At 39.8% G+C, this 24,927-nt stretch overlaps 1 protein-coding gene across 17 annotated transcripts in view; it reads right to left on the minus strand.

Annotated features, from left to right (window-relative positions):
- FBXL20 (F-box and leucine rich repeat protein 20) overlaps positions 1-24,927 on the minus strand; it is a 116,208-nt gene that overhangs the window by 49,662 nt on the left and 41,619 nt on the right. For 16 of the 17 annotated variants that reach the window (XR_014028708.1, XR_014028709.1, XR_014028710.1 and 13 more), the window contains exons 3-9: positions 15,930-15,984; positions 11,041-11,115; positions 7,433-7,527; positions 5,613-5,681; positions 4,759-4,854; positions 3,965-4,091; positions 1,865-1,939 (exon numbers count right to left, since the gene is read on the minus strand). Coding sequence is in view for 13 of the 17 variants with exons in the window: in XM_081346447.1 (XP_081202573.1) it covers positions 1,865-1,939; positions 3,965-4,091; positions 4,759-4,854; positions 5,613-5,681; positions 7,433-7,527; positions 11,041-11,115; positions 15,930-15,984 (592 nt within the window). In the remaining 4 variants the exon portion in view is untranslated. The remainder of the gene's footprint in view (positions 1-1,864; positions 1,940-3,964; positions 4,092-4,758; positions 4,855-5,612; positions 5,682-7,432; positions 7,528-11,040; positions 11,116-15,929; positions 15,985-24,927) is intronic. The other variant, XM_081346449.1, reaches the window with a different exon arrangement.

A 24,927-nucleotide genomic window follows, 5' to 3' on the forward strand; every position in this document is an offset into this window, starting at 1 on the left:
TAAAAACTATTTGCTGTTGAAACAGTTGGTGAGTGACTATTTGGCAACTATCTTACAAAAAACCAGAATGTCAAATCCATAAGATCACCCCAAACCATTTCCTTTTTTGGATAAATGTTCCATTTTTGGCATCACCACAAACTGGTTCATTATCTTTTCTGGGAAGAAAAAATGTACTTCCTTTTTCAGCTCTTTTTTATACACACAGAAAAACAGACTGTATTTTTAACACATGTTGAAAACAAAAAGGAGACAAGACCAACAAAGCATGGCAGTTCAAAATATTTTTTCCAGCCTGTTCTACAAACAAACTTTGAAAAAAGTTCATACACAAGGCAAATGTAAACCAGGTGGATTTACCAGACTAAATGCTAATATTACAATGGTTTTGGAAGATTTTTCAAGATATTAAAGTGATATTCATTATATAGAAATGTGAAGAAATAGTTGCCAATTTGAGAGTTTAGAAACATTTAGTCATTGAATGGAGTCAAGCAAAGTCTTCAGAGTTTGGGGATGGAATAGATGATGACTTTTGCTTTGTCATTATAGTGACATAGTGAATATAGTGGCTTTTGGATTGATTGTTCAGAGCTCAGAAACTAGGTTATAAAACCATTTGAGCCAAAGAAGTATTTTAAAATCCCCCAATTCAAAATATACTAGGAAAAATGACAGCTGATAGAAGGGATTAGGCATGGAATATCCATTTATGATTTTAAAATGAAAACAAATCTTACAAAAACACTCTTTTTAAATGCATTAGTAGGAAGAGGGTAATGGAGGAATAGAAGCAGTTTGAAATCAAAGCAGATAAACAACTACAAGAGAAAGCTTAAAAAAAGTTTGCCATTTCAAAATTGCACAAATATATATGTGTGGACACATGCACAAATACACACATTTATTAATCAGTAGATTGCTGTGGAAGCCTTGTTACCCAATAATTCTACTCAGATGTTGTTTCCGCACTTATTTTCTTGTGTAATGAGAAAAGCAGGTGAAGCACCAAGGGATTCAGAAAGTGTCGCATGAATCCTTAACTCTGGGAATTTTATTTGGCTTGTTTGAAATTTGGAGAATACATATTTGTGAAAAATGGCTTCTAGGGGAATTTGTCTATTCAGAGAATTTAATCAATTAAAAAGGTAAGAGTTATCAGAAAGATATCTGCTACCCTTTTTATTTTACAATCTATATTTATCCTTTTTTCTGGTCAATAGATAAATTTGGAAGCAAACTAGCAGACTGCAATCATTTATTATATTTATGGGACTGCTGATGGCTTGGAACCAATATAATGGTTCCACTCTCCCTCACCCCCTATGCGTAGGTACACACATATGTATAAAATGATCATATGGGACAGAAAACTAGAAGGGTGTCATAAGAAAACTTGAAATCGAGATAGTGCCAGTGTTAACCACGCTTCCTGACCATGCAGAAGACTGGCTGATTAAGTAATCCTCTGTCTTGCTCCTAAATATACTGCGTTTAAAGCTTGATATATTATTTTTCCCTTAGTGAGCCTCATAATTTAGAATCTGAAGGCACAAAGTTCAAAACAATAAAAAAGTGGCAGAAAAAAATTACATCTGTTCTAATTGTGATAAGAAAATCAACTGCCTGATTCATGAAAATACTACTTGAACTAGGATAATATAATGTACAAATTTTGACCATTCTATTGCTCACATTTTAAATATTTTCTTATACCCCATATTTTTCTATAATAAAATAGTCATTCTGTTAAGCCAATACTGATAACATAAAACATTGAATATGATATGAAATAGGTAATTTGCAAAGCTGCCATAGTATAAGAAAGGAGAAAACACTGGGTTTATAAGGGCCAACCTCTTACCAAGCATGTTTGCAAATTCAGTGTCACTAATTCAGGACAGTTTGCACCAATGTATTTGAGAGCTTCATCTTCCAGCTAAGAGAAAGACAGAAATAGAGAAAAGAGATAATTTCCTAGGTCTCTTCACTGTAGTTTTCATTCGTAGCACAAGTGGGCAATATTCAGTCAGTCATGCTTTTCTTACTCCTGTCTCACTACAGATCATGAAGCTGCAATTCACAACAAAAGCCAGAAATTTGGAGATATATTTCAACACAACACAAACAATTTCTTCCACCATCCTCCTTTTTAAAAAAAGCAACTGATCCCATAAGAATCTGCAAACGTTGTTGTATGATTAACTAATTGCCATGCCTGCTGCAGCTTTTGAATTTTGAGTATGTGTTGTTGAAAATAAATATAAGTAAATCTCACTCACTTGTGTATCAACGTCAAAAATTACAAGTGCTGAAAAAAAATAACTTTGTGAAGATACACTCTTTACAGATCTCTCAATAACATGTTCACTATTATAGAGAATATACATTAAAGGAATGTCTAGTACTGGCAATCCTCAGCGCATTTGGCAAATAACTGATGCTACCATATATGTATTTCCCATTGTGTGCCTACTTACTCTCTTGTACAGATAGTAGTCTACTTACAACCACAGTTGAGCCCAAAATTTACAGCCGGAGGATGGGGGTGGAGGAGAAGAGACTTACGACTGATCTGCAAAGTTGCAGTGGTCAGTGTCCCTACAGTCATGTGATCAAGATTCAGGCAATCAGATTGCAATTACAATGGTTCCAGTGTCCTGCAGTCCCTATTTATGCCCTTCCCTATCTGCTTCTCACAAGACAAGCCATCAGCAGGGAAGGTTGCAAGTTGCTCCCGGCACTTTTTATTTGAGAGCCTGCTATGGAGTACAAGATCCTGAGGATCATCCACTGCATAACACATGCATGCAGCACCAACTCTGCTTGCGGTCCTTTGTACCAGCTTGCAATGGGCTCAGCATCTGCCTCTCCATGGTACAGTGCCTGGAATGGGACAACTCGCTGCTCCTTGCATGGACAATCTCCTTGCATGGCCAACTTACCACGGCCAACTCACTGTGGGACAATTCAACAATTTAATGTAATTATTTAAAATAAAAATTATTTAAACTTTTGTCATTCACATTTTATTTTTGTCCCTCCTTTGGCATCTTTTCTTTAATGATTCTATTTCACTATTTATTCGATATTAGTGTAACCCTTGTCCTGTGGCAAGTTTGAGTTGGCCATGGCGACTTGTTCCTGGCAAGTTGGCCACAGTCAGTTGGCTGGAGCAAGTTGGCTGCAGCGAGTTAGCTGTGGCAAATTGCCTGTGGTGAGTTGGCCACAGTGAGTTGTCACAGACCCTGAAGTACATGCCTTTGCACCTGATTGCACTGTGCAGCGCCCCCACCTACCCAAACTCATATCCCCAGCACTTCCCCACCCAACTAAACTTGTGCCACAAAATCCATCTCTGCCTGGCTACACTCCATAACACTTATGTACCCTCTGGCCTCCTTCTGGACTGCCTGAGGAAAGATTTGTGGTGACTGGGACTGCAACTTTCTGTGAACTTCCCCGATTTTGCATGTTGGAAGCTAGTAGGAAATTGCAAGTTACAATCATATCAGGTCTCTGCTTAATGATGTACAATCCTTGCTTAAAGATGGCAACAGGGAATGCTGGGATTGCTGTAACTAAACAAATGGAGTCAAATGATGTTGCGCTTTAGGTCCATATCACTTGGTCCCAATTAGTGTTGCAACCCAAGGACTACCTGTAATGTTCTGATTTAAAGAACAAATTGTGAATCACTATTGTAACATTTTTGTACAGTCTGAGATAATAATAAATTTCTTTAGAATTATTCTTTTTCCAATTTTCAATGTCTCATATGCAAATCATGAAACACAGCATGAAACAAATCAGCCAATCCAGCTTTCTAGGCTACTTAACTTTCTAAACAAATCCAGCCAATCCAAATCCAGCTTTCTAGACTACTGAACTTTCTGAATAAATCCAGCCAATCCAAATCCAGATTTCTAGATTACTGAACCTTCCGTGGAGACTTGTACAGTACCTGTGTACAGCCTTTAAGAAACAGAGCTTTGAGTCCACCACAGCCTCTCACCAAATTTTGGATGCCATCTTTTGTCACTTGGTCACACCACGAGATATTGAGTTGCTCTAGTAGAGGGCACCCCTCACTGAAGGGGAAAAGGGATGAACACAGAAAGAAAATGCAGGTGTATATATTAACTCTAAAGATAAACATCTTGCTTCAGGAACCAAGGTATGTTAACCCTTGCTTATGTTTATTGCTCTAAACTGTTAACTGTTTTCTTCTCTGATGCAGCCTTAATAGAGAATCCAATTGAAAGCTACAGCTGGAACAAACAGAATAGCTATAGAAATAGGGCTGGAGAAAAGGGATTGGTCTGTTTTTGCTTCCTGCTATTAGGGATTTGAGATAAGAGAGCATCTCTGATTTGACTGATAATTCTGTGTTTGCATATTTCTTGTAACATTTCCAATGTAAATCTTGCTGATCATGGCTGCTGAAATGTTTACTAAAATCCGAAATGTAGGGACTGTCCTGGGATTAGAAAACCATTTACTGGCATACAAAAAGTTATCCTGTGTCCCGCTTATCTGAGTCTCACAAGCTATATTAAGTACAAACTGAATATTGATTCCTTCAAGTTATAAACTGGGCCAATAGCACTACTATTAGTAAATTAGGCCTTTTGGACAGGGAAGAGAATAAATGCATCACAAAGACATCCGACATATTTAAATCAGAGAAAATCACTATGACTTTACTTTTATTAACCTAGTTCAGGTGGTTAGTTTATGAACAATCTGAACACTCACCTCAATGCTTTCAGTGACAGGTTGGTTATTGATGTGCAGGAAGCTAGATCAAGATGCCGTAACTTTGAGCAAAATTTACTAAGGCTAGTACATGTACTGGAAGAAAATAGAATACCCACAGGTTCATTTTGTTTTTATTTAAAAAAGTAGGAAAAAGCACTGGAGACATTTTCAGATGGATGACAACAGCTAATTCTAGTAATTAAGATATTGTGCCGCTATTCTTACCTTCTTCAATGATTTTCTTGTGATTAAAAAAATAAAAATAGAAATGGTTGAAAATACTGGAAATTTACAAATGGGAGATGACACTAAACTGAGTTGAGACATAAAGAGATAAAGATGGCAGCAGTGTGCAAATTTATTGATGTCAATCTGGAGGAGTTTGGCAGAATGGATTTTTTTGGAAGGCTTGTGGATGTTGAGTGGTTTATGGAAGTGGAGAACTGTATGGAGAGGAAGGCAGGCATAACAGGCTTGATGATAGGCTTGAGAATTGGTAGAGAATTAGAAATGTGGAAATTGAAAAATAAGGAATGAATGAATGAATGAATGGAGATTAAGATGAGCCCCACCACCAATCTACTCTAATCCCATCCAACATCCTTTTTTAATCATAAAATAAGAAATATAGCAATTACATGAAAATAGCATATTTGGGCAAACTAATAAAAAGGACCAGGGGAAGGGGGAACAGGGGAGACCATCGGGGAGAGGAATCATAGTGCAATCTTATATATGTTTCAGAAGACCAGACTAATTTCCAATGAAGTTCACTCTCAGTTAAGTGCTATAAGATTCAAGTTTTAAAGAGCTAATGCATATTTCAGAACTCCAAAATAAAAGTCACTTACGCATCTGTAATCTTGGTGCAGCCATTTAGATTCAACACTTCAATATTTCTGCAGTTTTGGGCAAATATCCTTCATGCAAAGAAACATACATATTTTCAGGCTTTTAATGAAAGATTTTATTACAATGATTTGATTTTTAAAAAATCTTGTATGCAGTGAAACGTAAAGCTAGCAACATAAACTTTAAGTAGTATTTCGACAATATCTAGGGAGAAAACCCAGTTTTTAGGAAGCAAAAAAGAAACCATGAAACATAATTCTATTGAAACTTTCTATAAATGTTGAACCCTACTTTTAAATTATTTTGAAATGTCATTAAATGTAGGAGTTCAGTGATTATGTTATCATACAACCTCTGAATCATATGTTTGCCAGCTTCTACTGCAGAAGTGGGGAATGATGGCCCCTTTATGGCTTCATCTCCCAGAATTCCTGGGCTAGCATGGGCCATCGTTCCCCACCCCTGCTCTACTGGGATAAGCATCACTGGACTTGACAGGTATTTATTTTAATTACTTAAGCAATATAATAGATATTGTACATCTTACCAGGAATGACTTGAGGAAGCATCAGACAGAAGTAGTAAAGGTAGTCCTCGATTTACAACAGTTCACTTAGTGACCATTTGAAGTTACAACAGCACTGAAAAAAGTGACTTATGAACATTTTTCACACTTATGACCATTGTAGCATCCTCATGATCACGTGATTTACATTTGGATGGTTAACAACTGACTCATACTTATGACCGCTGCAGCATACCAGAGGCATGTGATCCCTTTTTGTGACCTTCTGACAAACAAAATCAATGGGGAAACCAAATTCACCTAACAACCTTGTTACTAATTTAACAAGTGCAGTGATTCACTTAACAAGAAAAGTCATAAAATGGGGCAAAACTTACTTAACACTTTTCTCACTTAGCAACATAAATTTTAGACTCAATTGTGCTTGTAAGTTGAGGACTACCTGTAACGTTATACCTCACTTAATCTGAATGTAACATTTCTCAATCTAAGATGAGAATCCTGTGCTTATTCAATCATAAACATGTCTATAAGCAGGCCATACAACCAAGTATTTCAGTATGCCCCAAATTCATTCTTCTAGAGAAAAGCTGAAGCCAGTCTGTGTTGTTGCATCTATGTTCTCCCATAATTTATATCTAATTGTTTTCAATATTTCCTTAGATTTGTTTTTAACTGTTTTGTTGTGCACTACTAAGACTCACATTTATAAGATGAATAGGTTTATAAATTTGCTAAATAAGCAGTTTTTTAAATGCCATTTCCTAAAAGTTTCCCCATTATATTACTATGCAGTACTGCATAGGAGTAAATCTTCTGCTTAGAAGATAGGAAACATCTAGAGCAGGTTTACATAAAGGCCACAAGCAGCCTTATATAGCCTACAGTATTTCTTTAAAAATGCTGTCCCCCAAAACATGTTACCAACTACCTCCAAGCTTTACTGCTCCTGCTGCTAGTTCCAGCCTTTCTGCCGATCCACAAGTCATGGAACAGTTGACTGGCACTCCGAGTATTTCTTTGGGGCCCATGAGGATTTTTAATTTATCAATGCGAGCCTTTCCCCTCAATGAGTTGTGCAGGATTGGTCTGGAAATAGGAAAGAATGCTTCCCTCCTTTAAATGACATCTAAGTTATACTCTAGTTTGATGTTACAGATAATTATGATGACATAGAAATCAAATATTTGAGGATGCTGTATCCTCAATTTTTGTACCCAAAATTAGCTACCTGCCCTATCATCCTATGCCCAGTTCTGATAGGTATTAAATAATTTGGGTTGACCTCTCTACCTCAATGCGTTGTCTCCCACACCTAAACATCCGCGTAGACTCAGCTTTCGAAGGAATCCTCCACATCTTTTAGAAATATTCTCTACTACACGCCCCTGTAAGAAGAAGACCAAGAAGAAAATCTTCCAAATTAATTCTCTTGCTTAATTTTACATGCAGCAAACAACTTTTTTTCTTTAAACTACCTTTTCCTATCTGATATATTTTTATGACATCTTGTTATCCTCCTTCACCTCTGGGCATTTAAACTATATTTAAATTATATTCAGAATGGTATGTTCTATGGAATGCTTGCATTTATTTGGTCTGTATATAGGGGTCTCTAGGATCAGTTCATAGAAGCTGAAGCTTATATTGTAGTGCTAAGTTTGTGGCACTGTATGGTGCAAGTTTCCACCAGAGGGAAGAACACTTTGGACCATGTGTATTCCAATCTGAAACAGGCATACAGAGCTTTCCCTCTTTCCCACCTGGGTACATCTGACCATCTTTCACTCCTGTTGTGCCTAAAGTATGTTCCTCTCAGGAAAAGGACTCAGGCAGTCACAAAAAGGGTCAGAACCTGGCCAGTGGGTGCTCTCAGTCAGTTGCAGGACTGCTTTGAAACCACTGACTGGAGTATATTTGAAGAACAAGATCTAAATTCATATACAGATGCCGTACTCTCTTATATTAGAACATGCACTGATAGTGTAACAACGGATAAGTGCATTAGAGTTTACGGGAACTGTAAACCCTGGATGACTGCAGAGATACGAACACTCCTGAGAGCCCGGGATTCTACCTTTAAGGCGGGGGACAGGGACAGATACAGAGAGGCCAGGGCAAATCTCAGAAGAGGCATTAGGATGGCAAAACAACAATACAAACAAAAGGTGGAGAACCATTTAGCGAACAACGATCCGAGGCAAGTATGGCAGGGACTGCAGCACTTAACCAACTATAAGGGCAGCACGAGGAGCATGGCAAACACCGATGCCTCGTTGGCTGAGGAGCTGAATATCTTCTTCGCCCGCTACGAGGTTAAAAGACCAGACCCCGTAGCCTTTGCTGGCCGGCCTTCTGACTCTCAGCCACTCACCCTGTGTGAACACCAAGTGAGAGCTGTATTGAAGGCTGTGAATCCCAGCAAAGCCACAGGCCCAGATGGGGTGCTGGGGATAGTGGTCAGGAATTGTGCCGATCAATTAGCAGGGGTCCTGACAAGGATTTTTAACATCTCCTTGCAAACGGCATGTGTACCATCGTGCTTGAAAGCAGCTACCATTGTCCCAGTCCCCAAGAAAACTGCAGTTGAGTGCCTGAATGACTACAGACCTATTGCATTAACGTCTGTAGTCATGAAATGCTTCGAAAGATTGGTTCTCCAACATCTTAGGACATGCCTCCCACTGGACTTTGATAAACATCAATTTGCCTACAGGGGAAATAGGTCGACAGATGATGCCATAGCTACTGCTTTACACTCTGTAGCAAGTCATCTCGAGAAGCCTGGAAGTTACGTCAGGATGCTTTTTGTTGACTACAGCTCAGCTTTCAACACCATTTTGCCGAGCATTCTCATCGAGAAGCTGACTGACTTGAAATTCTCCCCCGCCATCTGCGATTGGATTCAAGACTTTCTTAGGGATCGGTTACAAACAGTGAGGGTCGGCTCTGCTTTGTCCACCCCCCTGAAGCTTTGCACCGGCACGCCACAGGGCTGTGTGCTTAGTCCCTACCTGTACTCTTTATACACTTATGATTGTGTATCATCTGACCCATCCACTGCGATAATCAAGTTCGCAGATGATACAACTGTGGTGGGTCTTATTACAGGTGGGAATGAGACAGCATATAGGGCGGAGGTACAAAAACTATCCATATGGTGTAGTAACAACTTGCACCTAAACATCGGCAAGACGAAAGAGATGGTGTTAGACCTCTGGAGAAAAAAGGAGGAACCTGCCCCACTTTACATCGGAGAGAACTGTGTAGAGAGAGTTTCCTCCTTTAAATTTCTGGGAGTCTACCTCTGTGAAGATCTGACCTGGAAAGTTAACACAACTCAGGTGGCTAGAAAGGCCCAACAGAGGCTTCACTTTCTTAGGGTCTTGAGGAAGAACAGGGTAGAACAACAGCTAATGACCCTCTTTTACCGGTCTACTATAGAGAGCGTCCTCTCGTATGGTATTGTGGTTTGGTATGCTGGTCTGACAGCCGCGGATAGGAAAGTATTACAGAGGGTAGTGAGCACAGCACAAGACATTGTGGGCTGTTCCCTGGCACCACTGGATGACATTGCCAGGGCTCGTTGCCTTGGAAGAGTGAGGAAGATTCTCAGGGATGACTCACACCCTGGACGGTATCTCTTTACTCTCCTACCATCCGGTAGGAGATATAGGAATATAGCCAGCCGTACCAACAGGCTGAAAAATAGCTTTTATCCGTGGGCTGTTAGGCTTTTAAATGGGACATAATCTTATGCAGAATTGACTTGGGAGGCCGGTGTGTGGTGTAGTTGGTTCACATAGTGTGGTGGGATGGAGGGTTTGTTGTCACTGTGTGTTGGGGGGAGAGAGCACGGGGGGAGGCTCAGCTAATCTCAATGTACACATGTTGTACTTTGACAATAAAGGTTTATTATTATTACTAAGATGCTTTTCTGTGGCAAAATGATCAGCTGAATATTTTCAAGATTAAGTACAAACCATAATTTAGTATGCTGTCATCCAACTCTTGTTATATATTGTTTATTGTGCTATATTCTTTCTCAGTTTGTGCCTACAAAAGACCATGCAGCTAACTTAGCTACATAATCATAGATTCCAGGCATAGGATTATATAGAGGGAAGCAGGGGATCAAGGGCTGGTTTTTGTAGAGAAAGCTGACTTTGGCTATCTGTTACAGTTTGATAGAAATAACAGAGGGATTTTCTTCAGTAGCATACACAGGTACTAAATTGACAGAAATTAATTAATTTGAGTACAGGGACCAAAAAATCCATGAGACATATTTATAAGGGGCAAAGCATTACAACTAACTACTTTTCAAATCCATGCAACCTTTGTATTTTTTTTCTATTGAGGTTTATCCTTGTAGCACTAGCTATCACATAAAGAATTGCATAGGGAGAAATTCCTGGAGACTGTTTCAAAATAAAATAAAAATCAAGTGGTATTCTTACTACTTTTCATTTTAATATGGTGACTTTTAATGATACTCTAAATCTCTATACTTGATGAGTCACCTCATGCTGGTCAATGCTAGTTATACCTCAAAGATATCATATTCATATAATTATAAGGCACAATGTTCAAATTGAGAGATTATTACCTCCTTCAAATAATGGATTCTTCCTTCAATATTTTCAGGTCAGGGACATAAATCTTTGTGCACAAATGCTACTGAATAAATTCATACAGAGATAAGCATTCGCAGTATAAATCAATATAGTTTTCTACTGAAAGCATACTATAGCTTTAAAGGTTCTTTCAAATGAGAAATAAAACAATTAACAATTTGTCTCTGAAGATCTGAAAAGATGACATGGCTTGTTAGTATTCTGAGGCAGTACAGTAGTTACAGTTTATCTAGAGACAATCTTTTGCACATGACTTAATTATACCTCAATGTCCCTCTGGAAATCAAACAGGTCAATGCGTTGCCAATTGCTACCATCCAAAGCTAGGACATTCCATGCCTATATTGAAATTGATATAAAGTTGAAAAAAGAATGTCAGATATGTTCCTCTAAATATAGAAAAACTAAAAGTAGATAAGATAGATCTCTACTTACCTGAGCCAGTCCAAAGCTTCTGTCCTCTAGCAATACCGAGTTACTTCCTCATGAGACCCAATACATTCAAGCAGTCTAAACATGCCTCAGTTTAAAACAATGCAGATTTAATCTTTCTGTAGCTAACCATTTTAATTCTTACTTTCAGAAATTACAGAAGATATGTACATGCAAGAACAACTCACAACTGACTCCTGCACACTTCAGTTTCCCAAATAATAATGCCTCATTATCTTTTAAAAGTGAAGGCTTTGTGTAATGAATATAATAATACAATATACAGCAGTTGCTTGGATTACCTTATTTCAGTTTAATTCAGATGATTATATCATTTAAAGCCAGATGTTTAAAGCAGCAGAAAGGCTTCCTTATGAAATATGAGGGGCAGCAATGAATCTTTAATTTAATCAGTGAGCAGATTATAAATCTGCTTTCCCCTTTTTAAAAAGATGTCTATGTTGTTTGATCACACTGATCCTGTATTTCATACTTTGAAAAATCATTTAAACGCTTTTATTGTTTTTGCAATAATGTTTGTAATCAAAGCTTATTTTTCAAAATTATGTCTCCCAGTGCAACTTTTATTGATTCCAACAAGATTATGCAAATCCTTCAGAAGTGTTGTGAAGTATTAGAGCAGTTATGCCTTTTCTCAAGCTTATACAGCTGTTTTACAAGCTGGCCTCTGCATGCATGCACAAGGTACTGCAGAATACCAATTCTGAAGGATATGAACAGCACAAGATTGTAATATTTGACTAATTTGATTTCTTTTTTGGTATTTCTTTTTAAATGAGGCAATCACAGCAATAAGCCACTAAAAGTTAAGATAACTTCTCAACACAGTATTCTCTAGGTAGGGTAATTATTCCCAATATCCACATTCAGTATTTTGTAGTCTCATTGGGAATTATGGGAAATAGAATTTAATACATCTGAAAGATAGCAAGTTTGGAAAACATTTAATAGACACGTAATAAGAATGTGCTACAGAATAAACCAGAATTATTAAATCACATTACCCAATTCACATTGTGAATTATAATCTGTGCTATTCTGCTCAGGGTCTAGTCCACGGGTCGGCAACCCACGGCTCTGGAGCTGCATGCGGCTCTTTCAGCCTTCTCCTGCAGCTCCCAGTTTGCAGAGAGACAGAGACAGGCACTTGCGCTTCCTTCCTTTCTCTCTCTCTCTCTCTCTCTCTCTCTCTCTCTCTCTCTCTCTCTCTCTCTCTCTCTCTGTGTGTGTGTGTGTGTGTGTGTGTGTGTAACTCACGCTATTCTCCAAGAAGCTGACGAGCTTATTGGGCGGGGCTCCTGCCTTTGCTGCATCTCCACAGGAAGCAGCAGAAAACAGGACAGGAGAGCCAGCCCAATAAGAATGTGTGTCAGCTTGTCCGAGAACAGCATGAAGCCAGCTAGCCAGGTGAGCAGAAGTTCAGAGAGAGGGAGAGAGGGGGAAGAAAGAGAGAGAGGGAGGGAGGGAGGGAGAGAGAGAGAGAGAGAACTCATGCACAGCAGCCTCTATTTCTTTTTATTTATTTATTTATTTATTTATTTATTAGTTTTTATAAACCGCCCTTCTCCCGAGGGACTCGGGGCGGTGTACAGAGGAAGGAAGGTATACAGATCGAACAATAAAAATAATAAGAAACACTAATGAACACAAACTGGGACCCCAATTAACGCTATCATGCCAGGCCAGCCTGCTGAAACAGGAAAGTTTTTAAGTCGCGACGGAAGGTACGGAGGTCAGGGGCCATCCGGATTTCTGTTGGTAAGGTGTTCCAGAGGGCTGGCGCACCCACTGAGAATGCCCTCCCCCTGGGGGCCACCAGCCGACATTCCTTGAGCGGTGGCACCCTGAGGAGGCCCTCTCTGTGGGAGCGCACAGGACGGTGGGGTGCTGACATCGGCAGAAGGTGCTCCCGAAGGTAGTCCGGACCCATGCCATGTAGGGCTTTGTAAGTCATCGTTAGCACCTTGAACTTCACACGGAAGGCAGCCGGAAGCCAGTGCAGCGCACGGAGGAGAGGTGTGATATGGGAGTATCGGGAGGCTCCCAAGAGTGTCCGTGCCGCCGCACTTTGCACCAGTTGAAGCTTCCGAGTGGATCTCAAGGGCAGCCCCATGTAGAGAGCGTTACAATAGTCTAGGCGAGATGTCACAAGGGCATGGGTGACTGTACGTAAGGAATCCAGGTCCAGATAAGGCCGTAGTTGGCGAATTAGTCGAACCCGGGAGAAGGCCCCCTTGGTCACAGCTCCAATGTGGTCTTCCAGGGAGAGCTGCGAGTCTAGGAGGACACCCAGGTTGCGGGCCCTATCAACAGGGGGAAGTAACTTGTCCCCAATGTTAAGCAGTGGGACGTTCTGAATCTCCTGGTTTCCCGGTACGTACAGCCATTCAGTCTTGTCCGGGTTCAGTTGAAGCCTGTTTCTCCCCATCCATTCCCGGACCGCTTTCAGGCAGCGGGACATCACGTCTAGGGCATCACTGATATTGTTTGGAGTTGAGATAAAAAGCTGGGTGTCATCAGCATACTGATGGTACCCTACTCCAAAACTGCGAATGATCTCACCCAGCGGTTTCATGTAGATGTTGAACAGGAGAGGCGAGAGGACCGACCCCTGAGGGACTCCGCAAGCGAGAGGCCTCGGGGTCGACCTCTGTCCCCCTGTCAGCACCGACTGCGAGCGACCCTGGAGAAAGGAGGAGAACCAACGCAGAACCGTGCCTCCCACTCCCAGTCCCCTGAGGCGTCGCAGCAAGATACCATGGTCGATGGTATCGAAAGCCGCCGAGAGGTCTAATAAGACTAGGACAGAGGAATGGCCCCTGTCCCGGGCTCTCCAGAGATCATTCATCAGAGCGACCAATGCCGTCTCCGTGCTGTAGCCCGGCCTGAAACCCGATTGGTACGGGTCTAGATAAACCGCTTCATCCAGGATCTGAGGAAGTTGGTGCGCCACCACGCTCTCAACAACCTTCGCAAGGAAGCGAAGATTGGAGACTGGACGAAAGTTATTCAAAGAGGATGGGTCCAAGGTGGGCTTCTTGAGGAGAGGTCTCACCACCGCCTCCTTCAAGGCGGTGGGGAAGTGACCCTCACTCAGAGAAGCAGAGATGACCGCTAGGAACCAGCCTCGTGTCGCCTCTCGAGCTGCATAGGCCAGCCAGGAAGGGCACGGGTCCAGTAAGCATGTGGAGGAGCTTAACCTTCTCATAATCCTGTCCACTTCCTTAGGAGTTACAGGATCAAATTCTTCCCAGATGACGTCGACAAGACTGTCCATGTCTTGTTCTTCCATCTCAGCCCAGTTGGAGTCCAGACCAGTTTTTAATTAAACTCTTCAATCAAGTTCCCCCCTCGCGTGTGTGCGCGCGTGAGTTTTGCGGTTCCTGGTGTTTTTTTTTCTCTGGGAAGCCAGTACAAGTGGCTCTTTGCGTGTTTAATGTTGCCAACCACTGGTCTAGTCCATTCACCATTAAACAGGATTTCCTCTGACGTATACCATGTGTATTTATATGAAACAAACGAACCATACAGGAATGTAGGAAAGTGTTCTCAGTAACAATCTTCAGTTTTAAAATTCTATTCCTGACATTGTCCAGCAAAATATGAGTCTGAGCATCTTAACACTTCCCCCCCCCAGACAAGCATTCAATTATTGAGCCAAGTATAGCTCACATAGATGTCTCTGTATTCTCTACGAATAGTTAACTTAGAATCATTCATTTAATGATCAAAATTGGTGGAGCCTTGGTGGAGCAGTGGGCTAATGCCTCCTTAAGTAACACCAGCTGCCTGCAATTAGTGCAGGTTCGCATCCCACCAGGCTCAAGGTTGACTCAGCCTTCCATCCTTCCGAGGTAGGTAAAATGAGGACCCAGATTGTTGGGGGCAATTAAGCTGACTTTGTAATAATGCCGCTTGGGGTGTGTGTGAAAGCCCTAATAAGCAGGCATATACATAGAATGAAGGCTACTGCTAAGCTTGTAAGCCGCCCTGAGTCTTCGGAGAAGGGCGGGATATAAATGGAATTAAAATAAATAAATAAATAAATAAATAAATAAATAAAATAAAATTATGATGTGTTAAAAAAGGTTAGTGCTCATACTTGTGTCTTAGCATCCACACATCACATGATCAGAATTTGGGTGCTTGGCAACTGGCACATATTTACAATGACTGGGATGATTTGATCGCCATTTGCAACCTTCCCAGGGAGCTTCCGACAAGCAAATCTACTTAAGGACCATGACAAAACTTGTTATAAAATTGGGCTTGACTGGAAGTTCTGGCCCCAATTTTGGTCTTAAGTTGAGTACTGCCTATATAAAAATCTATTTTGTTAGCCCTCTCTTATCCATGTCCTCAAAAACTCTTGCTACCGAGGACCTGTGAACATGAATTATAGGTGAAGATAACGCATCAGCTGCAGTCCCATCATTTCCCAGCAACATAGAAGTCTGCATGTCAACAGTAACAAAACAAATGGACATTTTTGATACTGTATTGATACAAAAACTACAAAGGGTGGGAGAAAATGGGCTCACACTGAATATTACTTAAGGCTGACACATTTCTGGGTTTCATATGCTAGTCTATAACCATATTAAAGATTTGATTTGATCTGATTACTGGGTTTCAAGATGACAATCTGGAGATACCCAATAGAGAAAGCCTTTCCAGTACTAGTATGCAAATATTCTTACCCTGGAGACCTGCGCGCAGCGGCATAGAGTGACCACATCCAGGAAGGAGAATATTCTGTTAAAACACACACATATAAACAAATAACTAAATGTATATGTATAAGTGTACTGTGAAATGACTTAAGCAAAAGCTACCAAGAGTTTTGTTTGAAACCTGGTTTTAATATCCAGGTTTCAGTTCTGAAAAACTAAAAGAAGAATGTGACATTTAATCAGTAAAAAAAGTCAAATGAGTGGACACTTAAGTAAAGTAATAATTTAGTAATATTATTGTTGCTTATTACAACAATAATTTACAGTTTATTCTGTAAATTATCTCAAGGTATAATATTATCAATTTCTTTATAATTAAATAATTGAAGTACAGTAGACAAAATTTTACAACTCATATATTTCATTAAGATTTAATGCAACTAGATCATGTATCTAAATTTTAGTTAACTAGATATATATACATCTTCTGCTTCTGCATTCTTTGCAATTTAAATCCGTAAACCAAAGTTTAGTAATTATTAAAATTAGTGAAATTAGTTAAATGAAATGGTGGAGACAGATTAAAACTACTGATAGAAGCAATCTAAATTACAATGTCTGTACTATAAATATGACATTTATCAGTTCAAATAGTTGTATTATTTGGTATCTCAAACCAAAAAGTACCATATTACAAAAAATAAAATTGAATAAAGCAAAGATTAAATCACAAAACTCAAAATATATCACAAAATATTGTTTTAAAATATGATAGTGAATATGAAGTATATTTTTATCCTCATTCTTGATATCATTTTATTATGATGCAATTATGATGCAGTTAAAAGATAGGTTTTTTTACAAAGATCTTGACTTTGAGGAATATTTGATTATTAGTAAGGTATTCTTTAGGACAGGGCATTTCAACCTTTTCAGAGATTGTACCACTTATATGGCAATATTCAAGTACCATCAGTCACCTAGCAGATGGGTGTAGCCTGTTCAATGCCACTCACTGGACCCAGCTGATTCGAGACACCTGGGTCAGAATGGAACAAGCGGCACCAGCTAACTCGATGTGGGAAAAACTCAGTTCCCCACAAACTCCTCACCTCCCCAGACTGCTAGCAGCCAAGCACATGTGCATGTGCGTGCACACACACACACCACCTTCCAGATTTGGGGACTTTTACCAATAGAGGAAGGAGAGGGCCTTCTCCCCAAGCCCAGGCATGACTGGCAATTTGCTAGCTCAGATGAGTTTCCAAGCTTGGAGTGTGTGTGTGTAACACACTAAAGAGCTGTTCTTTTCCCAATCCCAGACATCGTTGGTGTTCCTCTGTCCGGTGCCCCCACCCGGCAAAGCAGGAGGTGGAGGACGTTTGCAGGAAGCAGTTTCCTCCTAGTCCCACTTCTGTCTTGACAGATCCTTGGAGAGCAAGAGGAGGTGGCAGAGGAATAGCGTTCCTGAGTCCTGCACAAGGGAGCCTGGCTCTTCTTGAAAGGGAATTCCCATTTCCAATTGTGTGTGGTAAGGATGCTGGCTTGTTGTGTCACCCTTCCCTCACACAGCTTCCCTGCCACCCCCTCCTCCTCTCCAGAGATCTGCAGGGGAGACAGAGATCTGGAAGGCAAGGTGCAGCCTCCATATTGGCCACTTCTACCTCTCCAAGCCCTTCTCGAATAAACATACATTACATACAAATTAAAACACAGCCAAAAAGAAAACATAGTTAAATCATTAATTACAGCTCTTCATGTATTTTCTGGAAAAACCACCTTTACTGCTGTTAGGAAGGAAGAGCAAACCTTATTAAGGAACTCTTAACAGGAAGGGAACTGAAGACCCTAAAAGGTCTCGTTCTTTCTAATCTGCCTTCCCTTTGAGCCTTTAGTTCTCATTATTTTATTATTATGTATTTAAGAAGAAGATCAAAGGCCTCCGTAGCTCAGGATACTCACCTTAAAATCAGAACCCAGAAAAATTTAGTTAATCCACAATACCACCCTATGAAGAATGAAGATAATCTTTGGGCCCTGAGAGCATGCAGGTGTCCAGTCAGAATATTAGTGGCACACCTGTCAGCAACTGGAAGTGCATAAGTCCATGTACTTTCCTTTCCTGTCTCAGAACTCAATCGATACATCCTTTAATTTTCAGACACATCTTCTTCTCATAAGCTCCTTAAAAAACCAACATAGTAGGAAAAATAAATCCAGCACTTCTGAATTCTTTCCCCAAGGTTGCTAGCAAAGTCATCAAAGAATGTAGTTGTTGCTGCTAAAGGCAAGAATAAATAACAAACCAATTTTGCAGCTCTCTCCTGTCACTACATCCTCTTACCTCCAGAATGTGGCTTGGGATTGCACAAGGAGCTAGGCTAAAATCTGGTTGAGTAGTTTGCAGCCAGGTGTCCAATACAGACCTTGCCAATGTGATTTTAATAGCCCAGGAAGGGATAGGAAAACCCGAGGAAAACTTTGCAATCAATAAACCATGGTGGACTACGCTTGTTTTACCCTATTTTGATTCTCCTCCCCATCAGCAGCCCATGGATTTTAGAACTGCATGGCCACAAAGACAGAGGCTTTCAGCGTCCCAATCCCTGCTTAGAGATGGATTTGTAATTTGGTAAGGGTCAGGCCATACGCCCCCAATCAAAGGAAAACCCTGAATCCAGCGGGCCAGAAGGCAGCCTAGCCTCCGTGCCCCTCTGGTTCCTTCTCCTCACTCCCTGGGCATAGACGCAGTCACTGCTCCTTGCCATAGCTGGGGCAGGACTTGCAAGTACCTCTGTCCTGCAAAGCAGTGCTCCCCGGCACTCCCGCCAGCCGCCTAAAAGCCGAGCGCTCCAGCCTCACCCAGCCAAGGAAGGGGGCAGCAGCCAAGACTACAGCAGATTTGCAGCTTGTCGGCGGCACTCAAAGGTTGCCCAACTTTACTCCGGAATTTCGGGGTTGGAAAGCAGAAGGGCAGTGCCGTGTTTGCAGGCCTGGCAGCACCTGCTGGAAAGCCTCCTGCTTTCCCCCCCAACAGCTGCCTCGTTCAGAGCCTCCCTGATGCTGACGGGCCTGCTGGCATAGGTCCGCCTGCTTTGTCCTGCAAAGCGCGGCTCACTCAGCACTTCCCATTCTCTCACACGTTCCTCCAATATCCTCCCCATTCACACACAAACATAGTGTTGAAGAAATAGTGGAACAGAATAATTAGATAAAAGATTTCAAAGATGGAACAAAATGAAATATGAATGATAAAAATTAAAATAATTGTTTAATTATTTTAAATAATTGAATTATCCAATTGTTCTGCAGCAAGTTATCCCGGGGGTAAGTTGGCTGTGGCAAGTTAGCCACGGCTAGTTGGCTGCGACGAGTTGTCTCATTCTGCAACAAAAGCTTCCTCTCCATTACCAAGCCGTAGTTTCACACTTCACAAAAAGCTACAGCTTAACTTGGTTTACTGAAGTTTAGTTTGCTTAAAATAACAAATTCATAAATGATGGTATATAAAACACGTTTTATGAATCCACAGTAAGCCAGTGAAACATATTAAGGCTTAAAACAATGTGTGAATTCAACCACTGAATAATTCTGAACAAAATGTTAAGGCATGGAACCCAAAACATTCTTTGCAAAAGATTGACAGCTATTGTCATGGACCCAAAGTATTTCTTGCTTTCCTTATGGGTAGAGTGATCTGTAACTACAAGATGTCAGCAGCCTTACCTTAAAACCAATGTAAACAACAATGGACTGCATATAAATTTAATAAATAAACAAACTATTTGGACCTCTTCATAGCCTCCTGGTATTTAGCCAATGTATCTACGCCGCCATAGCTTTGTATCAGACCCACCACTGGAATATATATTACTGGAAATTTGAGGGCAAGTAGAAAAATAGCTAACCCAGAAGAAAGAGGTATGACATACAACTTAGTGAATTTGGATAATAACTTTCTCAGCAAAATTTTATTCCATGGCAGGAAGAATTGTTGATTCACTACCAACAAGAGATGTTACAAATATGTATTATGATGTTAATACAGAAAGAAGAATGTTTTTGAAGATAAGTACGGAGAAAATTTTAAAGTATAAGGGAAAAAGTTTTTAAATCATATAGCATATTTCTTTCCAAACCTAATGCTCCCTTCAGAATTAATCTGTAGTTAGATTCACACATTGTTTTAAGCTTTAATGTGGTTTGTTTCACTTTGGCTTACTATGGATTCATAAACCATTGTGGTTTGTAACCATCATTCATGATCCCACACAAGATACTCATTTTCATCATACACTGAATACAGTACAATGGAAATCTTTCAAGAACATTTCTCAGTCATCTGGGTTGCCTCAACTTCATTCTACAATTAATTTTGGAATCCTTATTACATGTATAGAATCATTAAAAGATCAGTCCCCATCTCTGTGCTTCAGTACTTGGCTTAAAACTCTGGGACAACATAGTTATAGCAGATGCATTCCTAGTGAAGAAAATGCCAGGAAATTCTGTCTCTACATTAAAGACTGATCACGGTGACAGAAGTACTTATGTACAGTAGATATAAAATACAATCACATCTTTGGAAAAATAAAGTTTCAAAAGAACTATAATAATTTTCACCAAGTTCAGTGCATTTTATATTTTCATTTTTTTTTCTTTTTCTCAGAAGAAAAAAGGAGGGTGATGTCCTGGGAAATAATAGAAATTATTAATTTCTACTTACTGTTTGGCATCCCATAGTGTAAAAAGCCTAGCTTTTAATGAAAGTACATTAATCTTCTGGAGAACTGAAGAATAAACAATAGTACATAATTTTATAGGGTCATTAATTGGTCAGCAAGTTGGTAGTTCTCCTTAAAACATCCTTTGAAAGAGATGTTTTATCAAGATTGCCATGTTAAGAAACAAATCCTATTGTCATACAGCAATATCTATACTGCTGAAATATAAAAGACAAGGTTATCTGCAGATAATAAAATGGTGATTTGAACATGAAGTTCTATTAACTCTATCTATCTTTTATTCTAGTAGCAGCTAGAATAGCTGCTTTTAAAAGGAAGGCAACTGGACAGATTCCTATTGCTAGGTTGTTTGCAACAAGGAGGCTTAGTTCAGGAAAAGCACCAAGAAAGCAAAAAATCTTTGGAGCACTTTGAGTGTTTAACTACTTTTGCCGTCCATCTATTTTCTAGTGGATGGAGCATAAAACCAAATCAGAATGATATAAAATACTGTTTTGGGATATATGGAAGTGAAAACATTAGCTAGCTTTTAACTAATTGTAGTGTGTTCCTGGAAAATCAAGTATATCTTTACAGAACTGATTATAGATAAATACCAGCTAAAGTTTGATAAGTCACAACCTCACTTAATGTTATGTAATGTATATGACATTACAGCATATCAATGAGGTTCTTATTATATTCTAGAATACTACCAATTCACTGCTAGTACTATTATTCACACTTTCTCATTTCTACCATAAGTGTGTAATTGCCACCAATACTAAAAGAAAGAAGATGCTGCCTTTTTGGCTTTCTAGTGTATGTCAAACTGGCAATGACAAAGGCAAACAAGCCTTCAGTGTCAGGTCCAGGGAAAGATTCCTAATCATTAAAACCAAAATCATCAAAAGATTCCTAAGTCATCAAAACTGGAAGTTATCCACTGAACACCTATTGCAAATGAATGGAGAAAAATGTAATGCTTTTTGCTTGACACCCCCATACATGGGATGCCAAAACATTCTTTGCTATTAAAAAATCCAGAAGCAACCACTTATGCAATAATTCTGTATGAAAACACATCAGTCTTTGTCTTGTAGAAACTGAAGCTTATTTATAAGGCAATCCTTTGGATAAAGCTCTCTTTCAAAATCTCACGTGCTAATTTGCATTAAGAAATTTTCACAGCTTGCATGCAAGAAGCTTCCAGTTCTCAAAACTATTTCTTATGTTTTAAGTTCTCAAAAACACAGAATCTAGAAGGCACATCGTTAAATTTGTCAGCAAGTATTCCCAAAGTCAAAGTTGATTTGATCTGCAGAAAGGATTGCACTATTGTATTTTCGAAACTAACCAATTTGTTGTGGGATATATTTTCATAAGTTATAGCTGAGGGCTTTTCAATCTTTTCACTGATTGTACCACTTTTAGGATATGGCAATATTCAACTACCATCAGTCAGTCATCTAGCAAGGTGTCAAAAACTTGACCAAAAAAAAAAGGAAAAAATTGATAAAGTACAGGTAGTCTTTGACTTACAACAGTTCGCTTAGTGACTGTCTGAAGTTACAACGGGACTGGAAAAAAGTGACTTATGACCATTTTTCACACTTATGACCGTTGCAGCATTCCCAGGTTCATATGATTTATATTCGGATGCTTGGCAATCGATTCATATCTATGATGGTCACTGTGTCCCAGGGTCATGTGATCCCGTTTTGACAAAGTCAATGGCCGGGGGGAGGTGGCCAGCTCAATGTTGCTCAGGTTGGGGGGGGTGCCTGTGGGAGGGAGGCAGGGTTGTGGGAGGGAATCCGGGAGTCTCTGGTGGAGGGGGGTGGGACTGGGGTTGGCGCCAAGGCATGATCCACCGGAGGAGCCTCGCTGTCCCTCTTGGGCCACGTGGGGGACTTCCAGACGGTGGCGCAGGCTGCCCGGAGGCCTAGGCAGCGGAGGACAAGTGTCCAGCTCAGCCCTCGAGCTCCCACCAGGATCCAGAGCCCAACCCAGTATAATCCCTCTTGACTGAGGGGGCACCCGGCTGCGCTTACCTCCTCCTCGAAGCTGCTGCTGCTGCTGTGCACACTCTCCTTGGCCAGGTTGCTCATGGTAGGTGCAGGAGGGCAAAGTGCATGAGTCTGAGGGAGGCCCACTCCCTCTCCATGTGAGGAGACCCAGCTTTGTAACCAAAGCATTCTCAGCGATAGGATGGGAGACCACCAGGATAGGCCAGGAGGAGGAGCCAAAGGGACGGCAAAAGGGCAGCAGGGCTGCTCGTGGCCAAGTGCTAAGGCAGAACTTCCCTTACATCCTCTCATTCCAATCTCCCTCTCTCCCTCCATCCTTACCCGCCCTCCTTCCCTGCCTCCCTCTTTCTCATTCCCATCTTCTTTCCTTCCCTCCTCTTTCCCTGCCTCCCTCTTTCTCATTCCTGTCTCCTTCCTTCCTTCCTGTTTCCCTTCCACCTTCCCTGCCTCTCTCTTGCTCATTCCTATATTCCTCCCTTCCTCCCTTCATGCAAAACCTCCAGCCAATGGTGCTTTTCTTCATTCCTGATGGAGAATGACCCCTCCTCAGCTGTGTTTCTCCCATTTTTCACTGCCACCTCTGTGCGTGCCCGGCATGGATGGCTGTCATTAAGTTTAAATCGGCTCCTGGCCAGCCTGTTTTATCTCCTCTCTCTCCTCTTATTTCACTCATTAAAATGCAAATCAATTTATAACTTTTTTGAAATCCATTTTTCTGGATTTTTTGTTATTATTCTGTCTCTCACTGTTAAAATAAACCTACCATTAAAATTATACACTGATAATTTCTTTGTCAGTGGGCAAACATACAAAATCAGCATAGTATCAAATAATTTTTTCCCTCACTGTAGCATAGCACTATCTAAACTGCTTTTTTTAAATATACTGGCCAGTGTTTTGTTTGCCAGCAATGCTTGCATAAGGAATAGATAGGCCTGTATTCAGATGAAAAATGTAACTCAAAGAATATACTAAATGCTTGATTACTTTCAAAACTGACAGCAAAATATTCCTTCCAAGTCCTATGACATACAGAAAAATTTGGTAAACACACAAAAAATATTAAGGCTATTATAATAATTATTATTTTTAAAGGATGTTTCTTTACTGCTTCACAGAAACATCTGGTTGGCCGTCAGGAAAGCAAAGTACTAGTTCATATATAGATTAAAGGTCATAGATATGTATAGGAAAATTGTCTTTCTTATGGAAAGACAAAGGACAAAGCAATAATAAATTCATCAGCTGCCACAGCCAACCAGTTTATTAAGATCATAATGTATGTAATAGTTTTAAAAAATGTAACAGAGAAAGCTGATCAAGGTTAAACATAGACTAAGATCCAAAGTATATTAAGATTCATAGGCAAAGAAATAGTTTTGGGTGACCTGCAAGACTGAATCCATTGTGATTCAAATTCTAAATTAATAAATAAACAGCAATAGAGAATTTTAGATAAATTACAATATATGTATGTAATCCTCAAACTCTCTCTCTAGAGGATTAGGTTTTTATTTTCCACCTCTCAAATAAATCAACTCTATCCTCTAACAATATGTTCCAGAAAGCAGAGTCCTTATTAATATATATTTTAATATTCAAATGCTATAAAACTAAGAAAACAGGGGGGAGCACATTTCAAAAGCCAGAAACAATTACTTATATAATAGAAATATAAATGCTATGATAGCCAATAAGTGCAAAATGCTATGATAATCAATAAGCAAGCTAGTTTTAAATACTATTCTGCTCCATAGCAAGTAAATGCAATCCAAGTGTCAAGGCACAATGACAAAGCAGTTTAAATTATCCCTTAATTCTATAATGTGAAATAGCCTCTAACTACCTTATCAAGAGCCAAAGTGGATGGATTTGTATTTTTTTTGCTAATCAGTTCCTACGGTAGATCTCACTTGTAGCATTAAAATCTATTGCTCACATTTAAGAAAGTGAATGCTGCTACTCTCTAGTAATTAATGAAATATAAAACTGGTATAACCAGAAAGTCTGCAGTAACATTAGCAGACTGGAATCTCAAAAAAATTATAGACTGAGCAGTAGAATGTATGCTATCTAATTTGCTACTCTGCTTTTGTGTTAAACTAAATATGGTCATCTACTACATGACAATCTTGTCTGAGGTTAAAAAAGAGATTTCAAAAGGACAGTCTTAAGAGACATGTGATCCTGATTACCTCAAGCCTGGATGAATGAAAACATAAAATTTGGTATAACTATTATTATCTTTAAATTAATAAATCAAGATCTTAA

The sequence above is a fragment of the Vipera berus genome (assembly GCF_964194415.1).
Source record: "Vipera berus genome assembly, chromosome: Z".
Classification (NCBI taxonomy): domain Eukaryota; kingdom Metazoa; phylum Chordata; class Lepidosauria; order Squamata; family Viperidae; genus Vipera; species Vipera berus.